This window comes from Doryrhamphus excisus, linkage group LG17 (assembly GCF_037039965.1).
Source record: "Doryrhamphus excisus strain RoL-2023G ecotype Guam linkage group LG17, RoL_Dexc_Guam_v1.1, whole genome shotgun sequence".
In the NCBI taxonomy this organism is placed as follows: domain Eukaryota; kingdom Metazoa; phylum Chordata; class Actinopteri; order Syngnathiformes; family Syngnathidae; genus Doryrhamphus; species Doryrhamphus excisus.
In genome coordinates, this window is record NC_136373.1 from 8,791,691 (window position 1) to 8,819,087 (window position 27,397).

At 40.9% G+C, this 27,397-nt stretch overlaps 1 protein-coding gene across 3 annotated transcripts in view; it reads right to left on the minus strand.

Moving 5' to 3' along the window:
* Window positions 1-27,397, minus strand: part of LOC131136506 (TOX high mobility group box family member 2-like) — a 64,410-nt gene that overhangs the window by 5,807 nt on the left and 31,206 nt on the right. For all 3 annotated transcript variants that reach the window (XM_078797729.1, XM_058083408.2, XM_058083407.2), the window contains 2 exons: window positions 24,144-24,203; window positions 15,404-15,673 (listed from right to left, as the gene is read on the minus strand). In XM_078797729.1, coding sequence (XP_078653855.1) covers window positions 15,404-15,673; window positions 24,144-24,203 — 330 coding nt within the window. The remainder of the gene's footprint in view (window positions 1-15,403; window positions 15,674-24,143; window positions 24,204-27,397) is intronic.

Here is a 27,397-nt window from a genome sequence, read left to right on the forward strand (position 1 = left end):
GCTCACATCCCAAGATGTGCAACATCCAATACAAGCACTTTCATTTTGCATGAGTTTTATTATTTTTTTATACTGAGAGTCGAGGGTCAAATCCAGGTCACCTGATCTTGGTTGTGATTCTGTATGAAAATTGCCATCTTGGCTGCAGACATAACATATCAAACCCAGGAGAGTGAGGGGGAAAGAGAGGATGGCTATGAAGAAATGACACTGCCATTAGTACCAGTAGAACATCAGTTCACTTGATTTCTTAATAGCTGGAAAGGTGGAAAAAGAAGCATCTCATTTCCTTTACTGAAATGACACACTGCCTATTATGATAATCAACATAAGCATGATGCCAAATGATGCTACTCACTCAACAAGAAGCATTCTCATTTCAACCCATCTGGTTTGGGTGAAATGACTCAGATTGGTGTCCTATCAGTATGGAGCTTCCAGTCACTCCTCATGCCACCTTTTACACAACACACAACACAACCAGCTCCCTGGTTAATTAGGCTTGAATCAGGTTTAATTCTCACAGTGCATGGCTTTATATACACATACATACATACATACATACATACATACATACATACATACATACATACATACATACATACATACATACATACATACATACATACATACATACATACATACATACATACATACATACATACATACATACATACATACATACATACTTTTATACAATCTCTGGGCTTAAAGTAAAAAAAATATCCTGAGTCTGAACTTTTTTCTCCCTGCAAAATAAAATAAAAAAAAAAATGAAAAAAAATATACATATCTAATAAAAAATATTTTTTATGCATGGAAACTCTTTTGCACAGATCTATGAACTGATGAGCAATTGTAAAAGATAAATTGTGTTCTGCAATGAAAAAGCAAACAGCACATGAAACCCAATTAGTATGTTTACAAAGCAAACGGATGCAACTCAGTTCAACATCCTCCTCCGCCGCAGTGACTTGTGAGGGGCAGGCATACTGCTCTGTCTCCACCCCCGACTGCTGAACACCAGTCACTCATTGGCTGATCCGGGCATCTGTTTTAATTGTACCCGAATACTAACATTTTTTTAAATATTTGTTTGAATTAATTATTTGCAAAAAAGTCATTATTTGTGTCGTTCCAAATACCGTATTTGGGTTCGGCTCCACCCCTATAGCATACACTAGCTTCTTGGAGCACAGCACACAAAACATGCACATTTCCCAGAGTTGTCTTGAACGCAGCATAATCGTAGGATTGGACAGTAGCGGTTTGAGTTCGGCAGATTCTGTTTTTTTCTTCATATTGGTCATAATGAAACACCGGAGATCTGGCACGGTGCCGGAATACTTTCAGCCCTGCATACTTTCATACATACATACAGACTGTTACGTCCCAAAGGTGTCTTGGGCAGAAATGGGGCGTAACAAAGGTGTAGAAAGAAAATACATACATACACACACATACTTCCATACTTATTTTCATACATACGTACATACATGCTTTCATACATACTTACATACATACTTTCCTACATACATACATGCTTTCATACATAATTTCATACATACATAATTTCTTACATACTTTTATACTTACATACATACATACATACTTTCAAACATAGTTTTATACATACTTTCATACATACATACTTCCAAACATACACTTCCAAACATACATACATACATACATACATACATACTTACAACATTATTGCATCCATACATACATTCTTTCATACATACAGACATGATTTCATACATACATACATACATACTTACATACATTATTGCATCCATACATACATTCTTTCATACATACACACATGATTTCATACATACATACATACATGCATACATATACTTCCAAACATACATACTTTCATACATACAATTCCAAACATACTTTCATACTTACATACATACATACACACTTTCATACATAGTTTTATACATACATTCATACATACATATTTTTTCATACATATACTTCCATACTTATTTTCATACATACATACAAACATGCTTTCATACATACTTACATACATACTTTCCTACATACATACATGCTTTCATACATAATTTCATACATACATAATTTCATACTTACATACATACATACATACAAACATACATACATACTTTCAAACATAGTTTTATACATACTTTCATACATACATACTTCCAAACATACACTTCCAAACATACACTTCCAAACATACATACATACATACATACTACATACTTACAACATTATTGCATCCATACATACATTCTTTCATAGACCTAATTTCATACATACATACATACATACATACATACATACATACATACATACATACATACATACATGCATACATATACTTCCAAACACACATACTTTCATACATACAATTCCAAACATACTTTCATACTTACACACATACATACATATACACACTTTCATACAGTTTTATACATACATTCATATATACAGATTTTTTCATACATATACTTCCAAACATAGATACATACATGCTTTCATACATACATACTTACATACATATACTTCAAACATACATACATATATACATACGTACATGCTTTCATACATACATACTTACATACATATATTTCAAACATACATACATATATACATACATACATGCATACATACACATATACATACTTTTATACATACATACATACACACACACACGCAGTGCATGGCCAGCTTAATGCTACCTGGCAGCAGGTACAGAATAAGCAGCAGCAGCAGCTATGTTTTCTCCCTCATCTGTCAAAGTGAAAACAGGAAATGAGTGGCTTTGAAGGTCTCATTGTTTCAGTAGTGCATTCACATCCAAACAAGCTCCATTCTACACAGCATGAAATTAACTAATCCAAATTCAAGGTCCAGGAGCACATTTGGCGGAAAAAGAGAGAGACAGAGCGAGCGAGAGAAAGAAACACAACTTCAAAATGTGCTGAAAATGTCATGATTAGATATTCGCATTGTGAAGGCATCACTTGTCTATTTCATTTTCATTTGCTGTATGAAAGTATTCCTCGTTTCATTAAATCATAATCAGCCCTCTCTTTCAGGCAATGAGGCAGAAGACAGGCATTAGATATGACATCTGTTCTGTCCAAGCCTTTGAAGTGAAAAGACTAAAATTACAGCTACACCATTTCCAGGAAAACTGTATTGTTGCTTTGTATGTATTTGTACTCTGGAGACCATGGCGACAACAGCATGCAACATCATGCAATTAACGACGTGACAAAACAATGGACAACATGCTTTCATTTCCTTTCTTAATTCTCCTCTCTTCTTGCTGATGGAATTTCATTGAAAATCAAAGAACAAATGATACACTCAAAGTACAGGCGCTTCTTCCCAAACACACTGGAGTCACAGCTAAAATAAAGGACAGAGCACTCTATTGATGACAGGTTTGCTTTGACACGCATTACTTTCACACTGAACAAATACCCTACATACCACATAGTAATATTTAATTTATATTTAATAATATAATATATATATATATTATAATATAATAATATAATATATTTAGAACAGAAGCTATCATATGTAGAATCATGTATTCTAATTTATTGACACGCTCCTCTCCTACAAGTGGCCAGTAGGAGTCACTATTGAAGTGATGTCACGTTGAGTCTCCAGTCACAGATTTAGTAGCAGGGATGTAAATCTTCTGTGAAGGGGGTGGAAGCCACACTGTCTAATAATTAATTTTACAACTGTAACTCTGATGACAATGTCAGTGCTGATGAGGGACCATGTGCACGTCTGCTTTCGCTCATTGCCGTTTCTATTTCAACCACACCTTGAGAGACAATTCAGACACATCCAATCTAAGTAAATGTCATTCAGCGCCAGAACAGGCTATCATTTACATTTTATATCTCCAAAATTGGCCCCAGACATTCTGACAGATTTTCTGTAGAGGACAAGCTGCAGGTTGACAGATCAGATTGAAATAAACATATTTGTACTTAGTAAACAGCATGCTCCATAAATGCCAGTGGAGTCTAAATATATTTTGCACTCAGCTTTCTAGTCTACCATCAAAAGACTGCTCTATGGTGTCAGCCTAAGCTTGCTCATCCCATCAGCGTTTCTGTTGTTGTCTGAGGGAAAGAGCGAGAGACAGAAAAGGGGGAGGTGGATGATATGGAGGAGGATGGGGGTCGCTGTAATTCTGAATGGAGAGCACAGCATTGGCAAGACAAGATTAGAATTGACAGCCTGATAACTGCATCACTATGAAAACAGCAGAGAGAAGGAGATGTGCAGGGAAGAAGAAGAAGGGAGAAGGAGATGAAATAGGACGAGCTCAGACATGCAGGCTGACAGTTTAAAAGAAGGGAAAACTAGACAATAAACGCAGGTAAATGCAGCAGTAACCAATCACAGTGTGAATGGTCAGCGTGCACCATCATCATCATCATCATCATCACCATCATTGCATACAGTGAGCAGCAGAGTGGAGATGGAAAATGGAACACATCACATCTCTCCTAATGTGATGGTCATTGAAGGTGAGCACAGCGCATGACACAGACGCTAAACACAAGTGGTTAACAAAGATTTGACGCAGGTTCTACTAAATTAAATGAAGATGCATACACTGCTTTAATTCCAGCAAAAATAATCCAATATTGTAATGTGTAATTCAACTAAACTTCACCTCCACACTTAGACATGATTTCTTCATTACTCAACTGCCTAAATGTTATTTTACTCCTACAAAAACAACTTTGACACATTTTTGAACTAAAGAGCCCATACTCCAAACAAAATTATGGCTGCCATAAAGAATTCCATGTTTACTACAAAGTACAGTGCAAAGACGCAGTTACTGAAATCCAAGCACAAGAGAGTAGCCACAAAAATTCCCCATAGTGGAAAGAAAAAAGAGGCGTTCATGACATCTAAATTGCCTGCAAAGTTTGGCTGCAAAGACCAGGATCATAACGACTGTCAGCGACGACAAGGAATGATGATTCATAAGTTATACTATTTCAATTACACAATCACCAGAACATCTCATACTATCCCGTTTACAGGGAGTTCTAACACTACGAGCTCTAATTTGATGGCACAGCGCAATGTAGTGGAGCGTAATTTGGTCCAGACTGCGCCAAGATAGGAGGTGTCCACATTTTCAGCTTGTCGCAGTGACAATTTTGTGACAAAACCGTGCGCCAAAGGTGTGCTGAAAAACCGCTAGCTCCGACTTGGTCTATTATTGGCGCAGGCGAAGCGCGCCCTGCGCAGTGGTCAACTGGCTGACAGGCGTACAGTGCAGACACGTCACAAAATCTCACAAGCAGGTTTTTCAGAGTGTCAGAATTAGCCTGATGATCTGTTGCACTGATTTTATATTAATATCCGTATCTGTTCACCCATCTAAATGATCTGTATCCATATTCGGATATGGATACCAGCTGAAAAGCCAGTGGCTTGGCTATAGTTATGGAGCCAATGAGCCAAAACTAATAGTTGTGGGGACATCTTGCAAATGCAGTTTTAGATCAGAAGAGAGCACCTCCTGTAGGAGATGGGATGGAGTAGCTACACACTCTAAGCTTTAATGGGTTTCAATGGCAAAACAGTTATGGTTACAGCATCAGCAGCTGCAGGGAAAATAATGCAGTTAAAAATGCCATACCTAATTTTTGGGATGCAGCAGCAGCAGTGAAGCAATGCATTATATAAATGCAGTCATATAATGTTTTTATGGTTTATGCATTTCGGACTGAGTAAAAAAAAACATTTCATAGGGTAAAAATCATATGTGAACTTAGCTTGTCGAGTGCATGTGTTTAGTGGTTATGTAGCTATTGATTTTGTTTTTATGGACATCTGCAAGCAATATGCAGTAATATCAAAAAGAGTGTAAACAAAGCTGTTTGATTCCGACCATAAATGGAATACAAAGTGCTAGTTGGCCTGTTCAAACATCATACATCATGTGATCATCAGCCTAAATGTCTCCTTGCATTGGTTCACATTGTATAAATTATATAACCCCTCTATGTGCATAGGTGGCCTTTGGTGTTTTGTAGATATGTCTTGAAAATATACCATGCACTTTTCATCTGGAAGCTATTACAGCTCTTTGTCAGAGCGGCCATCTGTAAGCAATGAGTAGGACCGCATGTCAAAGCCACCTCACAGATCTCTGACACAGGCAGGCAATCATTCAGAGAGCAGCAGTCATCAAATAAAAATACAGTCTAGCCCAAACAATCATCAACCGGAAGGTTGTGGTTTTAAAAAAACAACGACATTGAAGGACAACAGTAGGAATCATATGGACCTGATCTGGTACACATTATGTATCCAGTCTCCAAATATATGAAGTGGAATGTGCTGCAATATGGCGCTATCAACTAATAATACCTTTGCAGATACTTTAATTCACATTTCAAGCCGGAATGAAAGCAGAAGTCAAGTCTGCATGATTTAAGAGACGTTGGAAAAAGACTGACGGCTCTGAGGGTTCCTCTCAGCACCGGGCCAAATTAATCAGCCTCAATTGCAAAGTTGAGATGCTTGTATTTGGTAATGTGGTCAAAACAGTGGCACGTGAGAAGCTAATTAGCTTAATGGTAGCTTAACGAGATGTTGAAGGGGCCCATGCAGAATGGATTTTAATAAATAGCGGCAAAAAGCATCTGCTGTGCACTTCCTGGCTCTGCTGGCTTCCTAATTGGCCCCAGTGGGTTGCTGTAGTTCAGTACCGCACTGTGCAATTTAGAGGAGGGGAAAAGGAAAAAAATGTGATCCTCCATCAAGGTAGGTATGAGACAGGAAATAACTTAATAATAATCTTCCTCACAGGTAAGACTTCATTAGCAATTGCATGAAAATTATGATTTTCTCTTTGCATCCTCAGTGTGGATTTGGTAGATGCTGTGTTTGTGGGTCAATATCAGAAAGATAAATTGGAACAACCTTACCCTGTTTTCTTGATTTCAAACTAAAATGTCCTCATGATGTGGTCTTTGTAGAGGTAAAAGCTCAGAAAAAAAACCAACAACAATTAATCAAACATGAATGAACGGCCATAGCAGGGTTATTTCCATAGCAACAGCCCAAGGGGACAACTTGAACCCTTTAATGTGAGCTGGTGATGTCTCTTTGTAAACATCTGCTCAGTGGGGGGAGAAAGCCAATAAGAGAGCCTGGCAACAGAGGCATCACAGGGCAGCAACCTCTTGGTAGCGATCGAACTTTCCATTATCTCGTGCTGAAAAGATCAAAAAGTGTTTGCATGTTGCATTAGGTAACGTTTTCAATCATTGCAGATGCTTAAAGAGCTGATAAACAATATGTAAACCATTAGGAAAGAAAGACCTGTCTCCTGCATGCAAGCCAGTACCGCATCAAAGCCGCATAAAAAAAAAATCTTTGATATTATTCCTCGACACATTGCGCAATGATATACACAGATAATCTCTCGCACGCTCACGCTTTATGGCGTTTGCGATTAAAGAGCCTCTTCCCGCATCCAGCTGTGGCCAACAGTGAGTGCACAAATGCAATATGTAAAAATATTCCATCATAAAATACTTTAGAATAAATTCGCTGGACCGCCAGACATTCACAACCACAACAAGAACTCAGTCGTCAGTAAATCCTCATCCTTACGTGTCCATTCAACAGCTCCTCTTTAGTACTGACTACATAAGAGATGGCTGGGCTGCTCCACCAGTATTACAGACCACAAAAGCAAGATGGTCGAGCCAGTGTACTGTTAAAATTGTTTTCTAGCAGTTTTTCTGCAAGGTATTGCTGCTTTAAATGCCCTTGTACTTTTGGGCTGTTTATTTCTGTTCCGTGACTGCTCCCTGACCTACAAAGTGTTTGAAATCTTCCTGTTGAGAGCAGAATAAAGTCAGGGGCTGGTAAAGCTTAAATTAGCTCCTGCGGACCTACCATTAGACTTGGATTGATTGCAGCAAAATGTATATGTTCCTGTAAAAGTAAGCTCTAAAAACCTTTCGTTTCTTATTGCAGTGTGTCTGTTGATATTTTGGAGATCTTGTTGTTTCCCTATCATTATTTTACCACTCTCTGGCAGATGCCGGCTTGCTTTTATGTTCCTTTTTAAATTGTTGTTTCTTTCCACAGGCAGCCATGCCTTATTAGGGGCTCTTACTGGTTGCTATGGAGCAACATGGCTAATTATTTTTTTTTATTTTTTTTTATCAAATTGTACAGCTTCCTCCATTTTACAATGATTATTTTAGAGAGCTCATACCACATGAGAACTGGTTGCACACTAAATGGCTGAGCTAAGTAAGTATATAGTAGCAGAAATGTGCCCTACATTTATATTGTAGAAAGAAAAGCCAGCCTTAGTGTACAAATGGTTGGACGTAAGTGTAATGGCACATTCCAAGTCAGATCGTTTCTGGAATAAAGAGCCAGAAAACCAAATACCTTATTATTTCTAAAGTAAAGATGTAATTTTGTTCTCAAACATTGATTGTGTTCTTGGAACCTGGCAGCAGCTCCACTAGCAGGAAGCAGGAAACCTGTCGCTGTCTCCCATCCCAAACCTCAGAGGTTCCTTGGGCAAGAGTAATGGCTCCTCTGCGCTGGGCTACGCTGTGCTATTGTAGAATCACAGAGCGGTTAATTGAAACAAATGACTCTAATAATGGGACATTATCCCCACAGGCTGACTTTGTGGCGGGCCTAATTAGCGTAGCGTTGCTGACGAGGAGGACGAGTCATCGCTCGGATCCCTCAAAGGAAGCTGCGGAGGCGCCGTTTTAAAATGGGCAGTGAGGAATTCTCCCACTTCCACTGCAGAAAGGGTCATCTTCTCTCTCTCTCACTCTCGAAAGCAGAGTGGTTCATTTAAACACATTGGCCTCCATTTTCATAGACCAGGCGCAGACGCACAAATGGGGTGTGGACACTGCACAGCGCAGTCTTGCGAAGCGCGGCGCACCCATGCTCCCCCGTCCATGGTGCTGCTCTTCAGAGAAGATGCAACTTGAAATTGGCCATCTTAAATACCCTTTCTCATGATTGGCTTGACTTGTCTATGCAGGTCAAAGGTCAATGAGCTTACCAAACAGATTTTGTGTTCCAATAATTAGTGTTAAAGGTATTCAAATCAATAAAACAACAAGGGTGCCCAAATGTATGCACCTCCCTACTTTTGTTTAAATAATGATTGCACACTTAATCAAATCTAATGATTGCACTGTAAATCCTATCAACTTTATTTCCCTTCTCATCTATCAGTCGGTCTGCTATATGATATATTTAACCGAAATGGCTGATCCCAACAAGCAGTGATTTATAAAGGAAAATGACCAGGGGTGCCCATACAGTATGCCTGGTATGGTCTCCTGTCCGCCTTCAGCGGCCTGTAACAAAAGTGCAAAGCAAACATGGCGTATTTCTTTCCAGATGCGTTTAGATAACCACTCAGGTCTTGTTTTATTTGGCCAAATTGTTCCCCCATATACTTTATGCTCCCAGAGAGTCAGCTGTAATGCAGTGTTGAAATTGCTGTGACCAAGCTGTTTTAAATATTCATTAGTCGTAACCGTCGCCTAAGGTTGTTTGCGTTAGCCCATGAATATTCATGGCTGCCAATGAATGTGCATTTGTTTTTAATGCTCAATCCGTTAATACTCCACTTCATTACTCCAAAACCGGCATAATAAAGCGCAGCAAAACAAAGCTTTACTTCTTAAAACACCATTCTCTTTTGGAAATCTATTTGTTTCACTTTAAATGAACAGGGAGTGCCCTGCCAATTATCTTGCTGTCATTTCTCCTGACAACTGCGAGACACATTGTTTGCCCCCGAGCTGGAGTGTAACACACTGAAGGGCATCTGTCTTTTCTCTGTTCTCTTTTTTAATGAAATGGAAAGCCATAACAGAAAACATTTCTACTGCTCCAAAAAGTGATTTATCTGGGAATGTCACCAAGATGTCACATCTCCCCCAGTGAAAGGCAGCAGAGCATGCAGGTCATATGAGATATGTCTCAAAGCTTTGGAAATAAAGACAGCTGTTTCAATAAACACAAGTTATCCAAGAGCACTGAATATGTGAAGTCAAGTGCAAACTGCAATTTTCTGCTACATTTTTATTACTATTTCTTTTGATGGACTTGATCTCAAATCAGTTTTTTTCCACTATTGTTAGATGACATCCAAACTAATTTAGTGTGCATCTCCGATATCTCCTCTGTCTTGGCTTATCGCAGAGGAGAGGATTTCATCCAGCTGTACAGTTTGTAAGACGTTGTAGTGTGGATACTTTTTCTACTCAGCTGTCTGCTTGGTGTGCATCATTAACTGTGGATGTCAGTCACATTGTGGAGTCCTCTAAGATGTTTCACAACAATGATTTCTGTCCAGTGTTGATCCTCTGACTCTGACCTTCTTAATTGCTCCATTGGGCCCCGATCTAACAATCTCTGTGCTGCAAAAATAAACAGAGCAGTCCGTATTGATTTTATGTCACTGCTTTAAAATTGGTATTTTTTTTCCTATTGTCGTTATTGTCAGCCCTGTCCTAAATGCCAAGTGATGCAAAATAAATTTCCTGTCAGATTACAGTAAATGAAGTCAAATGGAATCAAGCTCACATAACTTTGTTGCCATCAGTGACTCTGACAACATTTGACATACAAGCACAAGCACACGCAAGCACACGCACGATGCTACACTTCAATTATGTTTCAGTCCATTTGGATGTGATTAGCGCGTTAGAGTTAGGGTTGATATTCTCATAAAGTGGTACCTTTGAATTCTGTTGGTTGACTTCCAAATTTTGAATTTTAAAATAAGTAATGAAATCGTCCATAAAGATCATTAAAAACCGGTAAATGAAATAAAACTAAAATAAAGTAAAACCGCTGACTCTTTCAGGACCACAGACAGATCCACTATGGAGGGGCAATAGGAAGATCTTCTCCTAACCTTCTGGACATATTATGATTACCATAGCACCTGTATGATAAATGTTTTGATGTTCGGATAGCTCATCATGTACTGAGCAGCAATTTCCATTCTACACTTTGTCTGTAAGTCCACCACACAAAAAAGGCTGCATATGTTTGGACATTAAACCGAGGCGGTTGTTGGTGTAGCGTCACTGTACTGTGAGCGATAAAGCAACATATGACAATATCAAGATTTCATCAGTCCTTTCCTCATAAACAGTGATTTCAATAAGATAAGATATATAATAGAACATAACAGTGATTAACAGCTCACACATGTTGACAATACGATGAATCCAACATCAAAATGAGCTCCAGTCCTGTGATTCGAGTGTGTGGCATAAACTTGTTAAACTGACAGCTGTTTTTGGCAGCGGGGGCTTTGGCCTCCCTTAACCAGCCTCATTATAGCAGTAATGAGGCAGGGGCCAGCGAGGTGTTTCAATATTTAAACGCTCCTGTTCCCCTTAAGGCGCTATTTTGGGGCCACCCCTCCACGACCCCTCATTACTGTCCGCTGGCAAATACACCTCCTGCTTTATCTTATCAAAGAGGTAGCGCTTGCTGGTATTACACCCCCCCACAGCAGTCTCACACAGACCTGAGTGAACGGGGGCTTGCTGAACACGAGACCCCTGAGTCCCACCTCTTCCCGGAGCTGGCAGACATCCTGACAGCAAAAGATGAGACAGGGATTCTCCGTCCGGCAGCGCTGAGTATTCACACAGCAGCTTGTTACATTTGGCAGTTTACACTCAACTAACTTGTTTCGTTTGGCCTTCATTCACATGGCATGGAGAGGAAGAGTTAAAATCAAGTAACAGCAGTTCTAAATAGCTCTATTACCACACTGATCTTTTTTCTTCCTAAAAGTGGCCAATATTGTGGTGAAGTCCGAGTTGTTTCAGCAAAGTTATAATAATAATCACCAGTCTGGCCAGTTTTGTCACATTAACGCTGCTGGTCCGTTTCTCGACTGTGGTGCAAGTTGAGTTTTGGTGTAAGTCAGCTCTTACACCTAAATTGACTCACACTGTGCACACAGCACATAAAATATAGTAAGAAAACACAAACATAGACATGAAGACAACATAGACACGTTCAAGTTCCTAGTTGTTTTTTTTAAGGACAGCATACTTCCTGTGGTGACCATTGTCTCATCAGTGTATTGGAACTTTTCCTGCCCACAGATCTCAACTATAATTGCAGATGTTCACACAACAAAGACAACGTTAGCCTGAAAAAGTTTGAGCACCCTTGATCATTTTAAAGATTTTCCTTTATAAATCACTCCTTGTTGGGATTTGACAAAGCTTCGGCTTGTTAAACTGTAATTATCTGAGACATGCTGTAGTTGTTGTGGAACAGCCTGCCGGAGGACCTGAGGGCCGTAGAGAACTTTGAGATTTTTAAAAATAGGCTCAAGACCCACCTATTTAATTTGGCTTTTAACCCTAACCCTCTTAGTATACTCTTTTTTAACCTTTGAACTTGACTTTTATCTAATGGGTATTTTATACTCTATACCTTTTGTTTTGGATCCTAACCAAATGTATTTATATTTTTACACATGCTTATTTTAGATTTGATTAATGTTATTATATATTTTGCTTTTTATGTCATTATTTCTATATATACTTTCTATATTCTTATTTTATGTTTTTATATTTTTTATCCCATATATCCAGTGTTTCCTCAGTGGGGGCTCTCTGCGTTGGGGGCTGTTCTTGGTTGGGGGCTAGGGTGTCTCCTCTCGTGCTGCTTACCGAATGGGGTGGCTGGGAGCTCTGTGGCGGTGCCCCACTGCAGTGCTGTGGGTCCCCTGCCTACCTGTTGTGTGGTGGGCCCCTGAGTTGGGCCTCTGTACTCGGGCAAACAGACTTTTTATGTGTGTGTGTCTGTGTATGTGCGAGTGTGTGTGTATATGTGTCTTGTTGTTGTCTTTCTTTTTTAACGTGTAAAGCACTTTGTGCTACATTCTATGTATAAAAAGAGCTCTACAAATAAAGTTTGATTGATTGATTGTTCAATACAAATCCAATCAAGAGAAGGATTACCAATTCAGGCCAATTCAAAATGTGAAGAAGACTGAAATAGGAATGCCAGTTGTCATCATCTGTATATAAAAAATGTTCCTCTGTGCATCCGATTCAAACGGCTTGTGCCTGAGACTCAATTTGCAACACATCTTGTGATTTACCAGTTAATACGTGGGCCCCGTGTGGAGTCACAATCAGGTGGATCAGTCAGAGACCGGCAGTCAGGGCCAATTGGACCCCGGTGCGGCTGAGTTTAAAGCGAACATTTTGTGCCTAAGCAGCATGATGGTGGTCAATCCACTGCTCTCAATCCTGAAATGATTTAACTCTGTGTGCTGTAGGATCGATGTGCGCTGAGAAAGAGAATCCCAAAGCAAGGAGAAGTTTACAGAGCTTTAGCCTAAGGCTACATGTAGTACAAAAACCAGCAACAACATCCCTGGAGAAGAAGCGTATCTGCTGCTCCAGCTGAGCTTGTACTTGTAGGAGGTTTATTTGTGCGCTGAAGGATAGCTTTTATTGCAGAGAGTGTCCTTAAGGTACAACTTTCTATTTGATTTTTACTGATGGTGAACAAGCCTGCAAATGATTAGTATTAGTATTTGGGTTGTCTCCTCTATCTGACCGGTAACACCGAGACTGAGAGCCTATTTCTATCCACCCTCATTATTCTTGAAGCATTCGGCAGACAGAAATTCAATCTCACTTATTATATCCTTATCAGCATGAAATTAAGGTTAATTGACTTTGTGGGGGAAACATCACATGAAACACGGCTAATGGAAACAAATGAAAACAACGTCATGTTCAATTTCTTGAAATCTTTCTCAATATACACCCTACCTTCCTATTCCACAGCCTGAAAAATAAGTTCCTCTTGTCCCAGGAGATAATAAATGAATTTAACCCCCCCTTCCCCCATACACACACACACACACACACACCTACCTACCACCCCTTTACTCTTTCTTTATCGGTCATCTATTTTTCCACAGTAAGCTATTACTTGTGGTGGTTGCTAGGCAACAAGAAATATTAATAGTGGCTATTATTAGCTTGGCTCTGCAAGAGTAGTACTAAAATGTAAAAGTGGGGAACATGAATGTGTTACATAAATCTCTGGACCTTTCAGCTTGCGTGTACGTCTGTGTTTGTGCAGTGATTTACTGCAATAAAGCTCCATTTATGACAAAAGGGGGTGTGAAATAAGAAAATGGAACATTACCCTGAGGGGCTATTTGAAAGTAAATAATTGCAAAGGTGAAACAAGCTGCTTATAAAGCAGATACCCCCTACAGAAGAGTATTGTACAACACAGGGTTGCTTTGCTACAATTTTCTACTTTAACCAAGCGGACACACCAGGTAGAGTGCAAACCAAATGTTGCAGTCAACAGCATCACTTAAAGGGGACCTATTACTCCTGTAGAGCAGCTACACACAATAACCAGCACACAAAGCTTTCTAGTTCTTCCAGAATCTGCACCTATTCAGCTGTATTTCTTTGGATTTCATGTATTCCAGTGACCCCATCGCAACGCTGCCACTGACGGACGCCTTTAGCCACCACCCACAATAAAAATGGAAATGGCAAATGATGCCGTTTGAGTAACAAAACCACATAAGACCTTATTAACAGAGGATAAATACCATGGATGCTCACATTAAAGCATAAATATTCATGGTGGGGGGTTGAGAGGAAAAAAAGTAATATTTATGTCAGATGAAAGTATATGACGCTGAATAATTCACCACACAGGGCATCTATAATTCATTTGGTTCAATTCGGTGATTAAAGCATCTGACTTTGTTCAGCGGGGGTGTTTACATGTTGGGTCTGAAACATGTTTGACACAAGAAAAGGTCCCTTTGCTTTGACAGAGGGGGCTGAGGGTCTCTTAGAAAGGAAAAAGTAGCTGAAGGGACAGTCAGCCTCCTTGTCAAGATTTCCATTCAAAAGCTTCCCCATTTTTTCTGCTTTCTCTTCTTGCTTTGCCAATCCTGACAAATGAAAATATGAACCGCTGAATTTCTTGCTCTCTTTCATGGCCCACTTTGAGGTAATGAAATCTTTGAGTTGTGCAGCAGCGGAGATATTAAAGGAGCTGTGCTGAAAAGATGTGCGTGCTGCTGCAGCTCTGTTTATAAATGTTGTATATACAAGGCTGGAGTCTCTGCTTTGACTTCACTGTCTCCGCTTCCATGGCCTCTAACCGGGCTAATTATCAGACTAATGGATGAACGCTTTGCCATCATGAAAAAATGATTGCAGAGAATTTAGAACAGCAAAGGGAGGAATATTGCACCGCCACGGCGAGTGATTACAAAGGGCGGTGGGGGGCAGAGAAAGAGGAGAGAGGGTGTACTCACTGAGTGCATAGGCCCCGAGAGGAGGTGGGTGTCCTGACCCAGCATGTTGGACATCATAAGGGCGGGAAGCTCAGGGTAGGAGTAGGTGTTGAGCAGGCCGTTGTGAGGCAAGGAGTGGAAAGGGTACCCTGACTCATGCTCCATGAGGTGCAGTAGAGAGGGGTCGGCATGGTTGGGGGGTGTAATAGGCGGAATCTCGTAGTCTTCATCCCCTGCTCCACCTCCTCCACCGCCGCCACCACTGCTGCCTCTGCCCTGACTGGAATAGCTCTGCAAATGCAGAAAAAGAAAGAATTTAACATCCAACTTGACATATTTGGCCATTTTTGACAAGCTTGAGGTTTACCAAGTGAGGGAAAAAAAACGGTTGCTGTCACACATAGAAAGCTGTACTCATACCTATGGGCAAATTCAAGTTACCGACCTACCAACATGCATTTGCATTTCTTTCGGCATGTGGGTGTAAACTGGAGCCCACACAGGAAATCCGCAGGAATAAAATGAAAACGTAAACAACGTTGCACCTGCACTTGAAAAGGAGTAAAAAAAAGAGTGATAACTAGAATAAAATAAATGTTTCAACATTCGGTTTCATTTGAAAAGCTTGCCAATCAAAGTTTTCAATGGAACAAATAAAGTTTTATTCAAATGCTGAATTATTGGCTTTCAATGCACCTGCAGCAATTTGTGTTTTTTTTAAAGACATGCTAATTACTACAATTTAATTCAGCGCTAATTTCACGTAATTGTTAATTATTTCATTAGGATTATACAAACTGTATCAACAGCTGCTCTAAAGAATCTTCTTCATTATTCTTGATGAGTGTGTGTAGTCATAGACTAAACATTCAAATGAATGTCATTCTCCTCGTTATGGAAAATGGATGTAAATGGCCCCCACCACAGACAAAAGTTAATAAAAAATATGCACAACCTGTGGTGTTTTTTTTTGTTTTTTTTTACAGGACTCATACTACGCCGAGAAATGTGCTCTTCTGCTCCCAAAAGCCAACTGACGTTATTCACCAGGGACTGAAAAGCAATTTTGTCAGAGGCAATCTGATGCCAACTCGCTTTATAATGACTGAAGAAAATTAATCATCACAAATAATATTCCAGTGTCAGCCATTCAAGAGCTTTTTAATAGAATTTTTAATATTTATATCTCATAGTACATATCAACCATTTCGTTCTGCAACATTTCAGAAATCAATTCAATATCTTCCTCGTGTAGCCTGTCATCTTGCTCACCAGTGCAGCAATTCATCTGACAAACAAATATTTTAAGCAAAGCAAAAAATGTGGCAAAGTAGCTATGATATCTTCCTAATAGAGCTGGTGCCTTGCGTTAGGCTGGAGCTCTCCTAATGCATGCTATTATTAGAGCGAAGGTAATAACAATAAAGCATTTTACTATCGGCGGCGAATGTGCCTTTGCTTGATGATTGCTGAAAATGATCACTAACAGTTGTTTTTGCCACAGTAAAAGGTTTTTGTAATGACTGCTCTCATTTACAATCGTGGTTACCAGGCACTGATTTAAAGCCGCTATACAAGTAGAGACAAATCTCACAGTTTGTGCTTTCCAAGGGTACATGATGCATGGCAAGAAAAGAAATAGTTTATTCTGTGATTGACTGGTTTTACTGCTAATTCAAGTTACTTGGAATGGATTTAGAGTACAAAACTACTGGTAAAGAAATCCCTCGTTTATCGCTCTAAATTGGTTCCAGACCCGGGTGTGATAAATGAATTCCCGTGAAGTCAGATTCCTTATTTCACAGTTGACAGAGACAATTTCTCTGGTTTAAATGCTGTCAGAGGCTATCCCATAGTCGTGCCTGACATCGCTTTCATGAATGTTTTTTTGTCCTTACGTCTTATTATGATGCTCTTGACGACAGACAAGGACATTTCATGTATAATATTTTCAAATTGAAGATAAATAATTCATAAATATACTGTCTTTCAGGACACTGAGGAGAGTGGATGAAAGAGGGGTCAGAATGAAACACCAAATGTTGATTCAGCCTTCTCGCCATAACCTTCACACTCCTTCTCCGGAGGTGAAATTTCAGCAAATCTGTCATTTTCTCAAACAATGGTATTGTGTAGAGCATCTTGGTTCTTTTACGAGCCAACGAGAAAAGAAAAGACAACAATAAGGACAATTGCTGTGCATTATTTGAAAGTAATAATGCAGGACGACATCGGTCCACTGCCCTGTGATTGGCTGGCGACCGGTCCGGGGTGTAAAGGACGGCTGGGATAGGCTCCAGCATACATAGAAAATGATTGGCTATGCTGCTGCTTGCTATTCGCTGTTGCAGTGCTTAAAATAAGTGAAGCAAAATCTGCGTCATAAAGCGAAACAACTTTGAATGAGTGTACAACGTCCTATGGAAAGTCATTCAGCCATATGGTCCTCTGTGAATAAAATGACAGGGCAGCATGGTTTTTGCGATAAACAACAGCTGGCCATGCATACATAAAGATGGTCACGTCCAGTGTGTGCATGCCAGATAGACACATGGCAACAGTAAATCTTTAAAACATCTTATGGGGAATTTCACAATTCACCTTCAAAACTCAACCTTGCAGAGCAAAGAAAATGACAGAAATCAAGCTAATCATCGGCTACAAGGCTGAAGATGGTCCAAAAAGCCTGTCTGACCTGTCTTTGAAAGGACAAGGGAGTCCATTTGAGTGACGTAGGAGCGTACACTGTGATACAAAAGAAGAAGAAAATAGCACCGGTTGACTGACAGCGGGACAGAACTGGGATAAGTGAAGTGTGTGAGTCGGGGGAGGGTGTTACGGGAGTTTGGCGGGGTCGCAGGTCATGTCTGTCACTAAAGGACAGGTAGGCTATGGATGGTTCTAGCCAGCGGTGAGGCGGTGAGCTAACCTCTTCCCTGCTTCACCGTGCTCGGGTAATTCTCTCAAATGTCACATCAAAATGGATCTCATTTAAGAAGGAGCCGCCTTTCCATTGCAGATGTGGGTGGACCTGAGCTGAACGAAGGATGTACTTTAAAAAGGTCTAGAAAAGGGCCGTGTTCCAATCGTTTCAATGTTTTTTTTCACCCACTGTTAAAATTCAAGGTAAAGTTTAAAAACGAAGCCACGGGAACAGAAAGCAATTAAAAAACCTTTTAGTGGTCTTTTTGTTCAAGAAGGTAGAGCGATGCTTGGGTCTTAAACACATTTCCTATTCTTCTCATTTGAGGGAAAATATCAAGAAATATGTTTTATCACAGTGATTCATCCCCCCCCCGAGGGGACATGGGATTCTCAGTAATCACATAAGACACAATGGCCGGACTATAATCCCCCCTTTATTTTTATTTTCATGATGTCACTCTTGCTTTATGAGTCGGAATGGAGACAGGAGAAGGGAGGCGTGGAGGGGAGGGGAAAAAGTAAGGGAGGGGTGAAAACAAATGATGTGGATCCCTCATTGTTCTTTCTCTATGCCCTCATTCCAGTCAGGGTAATAAGAGAACATTGTGATTTACTGTCAGTGGAGCGCAAGAGTGCATCAGAGACAATCCACTGCGGCAGGGGCCATTAAAATAGATTTAACTTCCCACAGTATTAGGCCAGATGTCTACACTTCTATTATATTTCAATCAGCCATGACCTTGGTCTCCATGTGATGAGGAAGATCACCAGGAGAGTAAGGGCAAATACACACAGAAAACCGATAGAAATATCAAACTACTTAGTCCCCCTAAATCCCTGCGCTCCATCCTGCTGCATTTACAACGAGATGCAGGGACCAAAATAGAGCCAAGCATTCAAGTTCTCTTAAAAGAGTGTATGAATCATTGAGTGCTCTCTTGGTACTGATAAGTTGCTGCTTTTTGCAGGAGCTGCTATTCTGCAGAAGTAGCATTTTAAGGAGGATGCTGAAAAGAGCGGGACGCTGGGGTCGGTTTTGATGTTCTTCAGTGCCTGGAATACCATCGAATCTTCGACATCTTGTACCTGCCATTCACACTCAACAAACCCATACGTCTGTTCGTGACACTTTGTGATTTTCATGATGTGCCATCTCTTTATCAATTCCTGCATACATTTCATGCTCATCAACGCACAGCAGTGGCCGCTGCCTGTTCTATTTCTCAGGCTGACAGTAATTGGACTTATTGGCTGGCACGGCCTGACCTACATAAGCTCTCTGGCTACAAGTCTACAATCCCTACCAAGGGTGTGTATCGATGAAGTTCCTCCAGCCCTCTTTTCCAGTCATGGCTTCTAAAAACAGCCTGAATTCACAACATTTGAGTCTTAAAATCTGAATACACTGTGAGCCTTTATTCTCCCGACCTTGCCAACAGCTCCATATGACCTCAAATAGGGATAGAACAGTGCGTTGGCGTTTCGCATCCATTGTCTTAAATGTTGCAGGGGAGAAACCACGGCGAGCGGATAAAAAGACGAGCACATTGACTGATAAGGGAAGAGGTGAGAAGAGTGGCAGCGGGGCTAGAATGGTGCATTGTGACTCACTATTAAGTAACCATGACTTCGCCTACATCGGGTGTGTGGTTCCAGGGTTGATGAGGTGACTCAGAGAGTGAAAGAGATGAGGAAAGGGTGGCGATGGTGGGGATTGGTGGGGGGTTCAACATCAGCTGTTTACATAGGTCAAACAATATCTGGACTTCATTCATGGCTGGTTGACATAATATGATGCCAATCTTGCTTTTGTGCAAATGTTTGGTGCATTTTCTAGTATGTATCAGCTGTTTTTTCTCGTGGATAGTGCTGACTAGTTAGCCGCCGTGGATCCACAAACAAGAACTTGTCTCTTCAGTAGCAATGATGTGACATCTGACTTTCCAACTGCCTCTCACTACAGCCTGTGTTCAATATAGAAAGCATCTAAAAGCATCTAAAGCATCTTTCCCTGTGGACAAAATTGTATATCATATCTGAAAATAAGATAAGATAAGATAAGATATGCCTTTATTCGTCCCTCAGTGGGGAAATTTTAAAATAAAAGTGAAATTAAAACCAGCATGCCAGAATAAAGGGCGGCACTGCGGGCGAGTGGGTAGCGCGCAGACCTCACAGCTATGAGACCAGGGTTCGATTTCACCCTCAGCCATCTCTGTGTGGAGTTTGCATGTTCTCCCTGTGCATGTATGGGTTTTCTCCGGGTACTCCGGTTTCCTCCCACATTCCAAAAACATGCTAGGTTAATTGGCCACTCCAAATTGTCCATAGGTATGAATGTGGGTGGGAATGGTTGTTTGTCTATATGTGCCCTGTGATTGGCTGGCAACCAGTCCAGGGTGTAGCCCGCCTCTCGCCCGAGGACAGCTGGGATAGGCTCCAGCACTTCCAGCGACACTCGTGAGGAAAGAGCGGTAGAAAATGAATGAATGAGTGCCGGAATAAATGTAGAAGTGTCTAATGTCTCAACCAGTACTCAAGAAGTAGACCCTTTAAGACATGCCCTTCATTTGCATAATGAGCAGATTTGCATGAATCATGAATATGCATGCTCACAATACAGGGAGTACAAAACAAACTGACAGTATATGAAAGTGTGATGATCTGACAACAATGTACGTAGTATCCAAGTGCTTTGAGCTTATCATGTACATACGTATGTACATATGTATAAAATATGCTGCAAGTGAGTATTTATGAGTATTTAAGTGTCATAACTTTGACTGAAATTCTGTCATCATTTAACAAGAGAATATAACATTCTAACTACATTTATAGGACAGAAAAGTGGACAAAGCATAATAGGTCGCCTTTATTTATTATCCTGGCAGCTCTGAGAGTTTTAAATCATTATTTCTGTGCAGTGTTCCACAACAAAAAAGCAACACAATGTCCCTGTTAATATCCTGCAGAAATTACCATTGCCTCGTTTTACCAAGCAATCCGTTAAAATATCTGACCAAGTGTACATTTTAATGAGCGTGAGAAATGTTGACAGCCAATCTTGATAACAGAAAAGAATGAATTATTCAACAATTTTATTCCTCTGATGGTTTTGAGAAGATATGAACACAAACAAACTAAACTGTCCAGACGTCTATGTACACTATTACGAAACAATCAATATCACGTAAAACCTGTCAAATGATCAGAGCCTTGCAAACATCTTGTTTGAATGAAGTGATTGTGTCCAAGCAGACAGTAAACGGCTGCTTTAAAGCTGTTTCTGATTAGCGGTTTTCTCCTTTTAAAAGTGCAGAGATGTTATGTGTAATGCAATCTCCTGTCTGAGTCAAACAGCTACCTCAATGGTGTGCCATAGAAGACCTCAGACACGCAAACAAAGGAGGCTCTATTCTGGATCCGTGCACCTTTTTCACAGACATGCATCAGGGTATGGTTCCTTATATGGGCATGGATCCAGAATTGTAATTTGTGCTGAAGGCTACTTCTTTCAAATACATATTCGTATATGATTCTTCTGAAGGTTGCATCTGAGGGAAAAAACAGTAAAACATAAAAACGTCCAAAGGAAAAATACATGCACATACCTGCGCATAAAATCATTACATTCATGTTCCTTTAATCTCCATTTCAAATTGATGCAGAAAATTATTCCGTATCTCAGACACTGATTTGTCTCATTTCACTTCAGAAGCCAGACATATTAAACACAACAAATGCATGAAATTAAGCATCCATTAAAACATGATAATTCCTTTTGTATGACATTCATGCTATATTTAACTTTGTACACCACAAATCATGACTATTGTGTTGTACTGTGTTTAGCAGATTTAGTTAGTTAAACCGTGGATTTATCAATTCATATGGCGTTACAGATCATAACATCAAATATCTTATCAAATATATGAATATGGAGGAGTAGGATTTAAGCTTTGCTTCTTCCTACTCCTTTTGGACATGTGGAACTGTGAACTGATTATGTGATGCACTCAGTTGGAATCTGATGCATGTTACCATTACCAACAATTACCAAATATCACCATAGCCTACACACAAGCTACATTTTTGCTGGAGCAGTAACCATGGTGATGACAGACGCTTTGTCAGGTGACATGCTGCAGCAGAGAAGAAGAGATGTGCAGAGCGACTTCGCTTTGGGAAATACCTGAATGAATTTCCTTCATTTTTGCTTTGACGTCACGTCACAATTCACTCATTTTTAATCGACCAGGCGACCAAAGAGAAGATGACCAAGGAGGCACAGGTCACAAGAGAGAGAGACAGGTGACCCCAGAAGGAGACGAGGGGCACAGACGAGGAGAGAGGGGTAAACCCCCCACCCCCACCCATTCCAAAAACATGTTAGCTTCATTGCCGGTCCAAATTGTCCATAGGTATGAATGTGGGTGGGAATGGTTGTTTGTCTATATGTGCAACCGGTCCAGGGTGCACCCGGCCTCTCGCCCAGAGACAGCTGGGATAGGCTCCAGCATCCCCCCACACGAGTGAGGATAAGCAGCACAAAAAATGGATGGATCAAGCCAGAGACTGAACTCTCTGTTTGAGGCGGCGAGTCTCAGGAATGGTGAGTAAGCTTCTCTTTGACATCACTGACAGAGCACCAACTGCAGCTGAGATGTTTTGAAAAGCCCAAATTGCTTGATCCACTAAGAAGGTATTTGTTGACACAACAGTGCAGACCTGCAGAGGCAGTCGTGATTGACACATGGCTGCTGCAGCGCAGCGAGTACAAAGCCGGACATTTATCCCAATTAGCGCCTAACACGTGTATGCATGCCGAGTGACACAATTGGGGCAGGCCAGGAAATGTGGCTAACAATAATGGACCCCAGTCACCGAAGTGAGGCTTAAGTAGACAATAAGCTGTTCAGGCTCCCACTCGACCTCACATTACAGTCACTCAATCCCAACACCAAAGGTTAGGGCAACCTTATGGAGATACATTCACTGTGCGTATGGTTTTAGAGTATATATCTATACATAGAGTATATACCCAAAGAGTATATAAAGTAACCATCTTTGCAAAAAACAATTTAGGTTTCAGACCTAGAGTATTTAGGCACATTTTAGGGAAAGGTCTTGGCCGGTTCTTGACTTCTTCAAGTGTCTATCTGGAGTAAAGATTTAGGGTTTATGTTACAGCTGGGATCATGTTAAAAGGTCACCTCCCTACAAATAAGCCAGAAGGCGACAAAGGCCTGGGAAAATATTTCTGGCATGAAACACGTTCTTCCTGTTCAGGCATTGATTTGAGGTGATTTGCTATTCAAGCGATTTATTTCAATCGATCTCTTGTGGTCACTGTCGGCACACTGTGACATCATAAAAAGCAAACTCTCTGAAGGCGTGACTTCTTTCAGGGCTCACTTCGGAATACGTAAACGTCTTTATAATAAGCTTTGGCATGGTTTAACACGAGAATAGAACCTTCTAACACATTTATAGGTCAGAACAGTGCAGAAGGCATAATGGGTTCCCTTTAAAACAACTAGTATCCCCAAAGTGAGGTAAGCGTACCCGCAGGGGTACGTCTATTGTCATAGGGAGTACCTGATTAAAATGAAAAACACTTAGCGCCTAACACTCACAATTACGAGTGTGCCTGCGTGCCTCAGAGCAGGAAGAAGGACGGAGACGGAGCATGGTGTCTGTGTGAGTTACATGAATGCTATTTTTACAGCAGTTCATATTTTTCATATGCTTCATCCTTTCAGCAGCATCTAATGCTACCTTATGACCATAATAGAACTAGTGTGTTTGAATGTATAGTCATGATGTATACACTTACCTGGCTTGGTGACCGAAACTCTTGGTTATTGTCATTCATGTACATGTTGTCACCATCAAACTGGGGAAGAAACAAAGACGAGACATTAATAAGGCGTCCAAAAGGCGGTTGGGAAATTGAATACATGAATCAAGGGATTGGGGTCTGTGCTTTGCAGAATCTCTTGTGGGTGGCCTGAAGCACACGACTAATGACTTTGTCACTTTGGTTAAACCTCGTGGTGGCATGGCAGTGTCGGTAATTACTGTTCGTCAGCGGGGCCAGTAATTAGGCTACACGAGCTCAGTGGCGAGATAGGCTGTTCCCTCTGGGCTCCGAGGTGTGTGAGAAGTGTGAATGAATCAGCACACAGCGGCGACACGCTGCGTCTTCACACGGGTAGTGAACGAGGCACTGAAAGATGGCTTGCTGCAGGTGCCAAAACACTGTCTGACCGGGAGGGTTAGAGCGCAAGCGGTGACCCCTGACCCCCTCAAACACCCTCCACCCCCTCTCTCCCGCAAGAGAGTGTGGAAACAATCCTGGGCAACCACTTGAGCGCTATATGCAACACGCAAGCTCTGATGTCAAGTCTGTTGGAAGGATTAATCCCAGAGGAATTTCCTGCAAAGATCAGCTGTGACAAAGAAGGAAAAAAAAGCAACTCACACTCTGTTTTTAGCTCAAGAGAATGAGATTCCTCAGTAAGTGAACAGGTGCAGTGTCAAGGTGACGGAGAAGCTGCTACCCTGTTAGGACGAGATGTATTGTGAAACGTCCTTGGTCTCCAAAGGCATCACACTTTTTCATAGCATGTTTGCAGCAAATGGAACAAAACATTGACTGGGCGGGATAATAACACTCGTGCGCACACAAAGAAACTCAACGTGTCAAATGAAGCCCCCCGTTTTGTTTGTCGACTGAGGTCACCCTTTGTAATATCACTGCACAGAAGCCAGACAGCAGAGACAACATGATCAAACTTGACAGTGTTCCACACCAGACTCCTCAGATGTGAAGCTACCGGGAGCCCTTTTTATTGTTCAGGGTGGTCGACTTTGTGCAGGGAAAAAAAGAAGCCTTGAACACAGCATAAACAAAAGCTGGATATGAGAGGACAAGAAATGGAATGACATATACGTATACCTGCTTAAAACAGATGCAGATCTCCACGGAAACATTTGTCACTAGATCACATGTACACAATGTAATGAGATCCTGCATACAAACAACAATTACACCCAACCTGATATTTGATGTCATTTCATTTAATTGATATGTACTATGGGAGCTATTAAAGGAGACCTATTATGCTTTTTCCACTTTTCTGAGCTATAAATGTAGTTACGATGTGGTATTGTGGTGTTAAACCATGCCAAAGTTTCAGATAATGAGGTTTGCGCTTTTGGAAGTGAGCCCTGAAAACGCTCGGTTTCAAAAGGCGTGGTAAAACTGCTCCTTTGTGATGTCACAGAGGGGTGGACTTACTTATATGGTTCATAGTTAGAAAGCACTGTGACCAATCACAGCCAAGTAGGCATGCCTGGGGGCGGGCCGTGGGGGGAATAAATAAAAACAGACAGGAATAGGTGCAGATTCTGCAAAATCGAAATAGCTTTCTGTGCGGGTTATCGTGTGTTGTATCGTTTGTAATAAAAAGGTTATATTTGATTTTTTCTATATTTATTTAAAATAAAGAGTGGCCCAGAGAGTTGGCAGCTATTTTTGAAAGCTTTAAATTAAGAAAAGCAACCAAAAGAAAACTTCAAGGTTGTAAATAATGGTAAACAAAGAGTAGTGTGGGTAACATGTCTTCATTAAAAAGAAGCAAAGGACATCACTGGTGGTTTATTTTGATGGAAAAGGTGTTTTTATTGTTCAGCAAGAGACGTTGGGTGCTTGTCAAGCTGACAGTATGTGGTTTTCCTTGTTGAGGTAATTGTAGCCTAGTGGAAATGACAAAGGATCCAGTCACCTTCCAGTCACTTTCTTCTGCCTGATCCCAGTGCGGTTTTGTTTCTTTTGCAGAAACAGCCCATCTGGCTTCTCAAGGGATGTTTATATCTTTGTTGATTGTCTTGAGAATGGAATTTTAACAGCAAATCGTGTAAGCGCCGCAGCAAAACAGAAGCATTCCAGTCATGCTGTGAAATGTCGAGTTCCAAAAAGAAAACGTAGACAATTGCAAACATTAGAAATGCCATCAAAAAGGCCAAAGACAACCTAGAAAGGTCAGCCATTTTGTGCTTCAACATGGCTGCCCTTACATTGAAATGTAAAGCTGTTTTCCCTTCCTCTCTCCCCTATGCAGCTCTCCTTTGCCGTGGTCCTCTCTCTCCCACTTAAAATGGCAATTTCTCCTCGACTCAATGCTATCAGCTCTGCCATTACTCCACAGTTACAGCAGAAATCATCTTCTCATCCACCAATCTCTCATGTCTCTCCATTCTCACTTCTTTCCCTCTCTCTCTCTCTCATTCTCATCATTCCCACCTCTTACTGCAGTTCCAGCCTCCCTCCATATCTCTCCCCTCTCTTTCTTCAGAGGGCCTTGGCATCGCTCGTTCCCCGACAGTCTAATTGGGCATTCTGCCTGAGACAAGGGCCTCATTAAGCAGTAATTACACACATGTTGTTTTCGGCAAACATCTCTATTTGGATTGCTTTGCATGGTAATTGTTCAGCGGGGACCACTGCTTGCGATGTTCCCCTCAGTGACACACGTGGTGCTGGGAGGATTGCAGCAGGAGAAAGACAGAGAGAGAGATGGCTACGGAGGAGCAATGAATGAAGAACTAAAGAATGCATACATGAAAGGCTAACAGGGAAGAGCAAAGTAGGCGGCCTTAAAGGATGAAGGTAAAGTCAATGAATAATAGGGATTTTGTGTGAGAGGAAAACGAAGTAAGTAAATAGAAAGAAAGTAGCACAGATACACAAGTAGGTCATGGCTCACCATCATCGACAAAGCTGACTGTTTCAAAGCTAATGAAGCCACAAGGTGGAAGTAACGCTAACTAGCATATCCAGGGAAAACGTAATGTTTACACTGTGCTGGGAGCGTGTCATCTCACACGGGTCAGACACGGGGCATTTATATGACAACATCCTTACAAGGCCGTGTGTGATTGATGGACAATTCATAAGCTCCCCATAAAACCTTGTAGGCAACATCTGTTTGGCGGGGGGTGGTGGTGGTTGGGCACACATGCACAGAGAAAGGCATCTTCTTTCATGCCTTTCATTTTATTTTGCTAGTTAATTTCCACCGACAT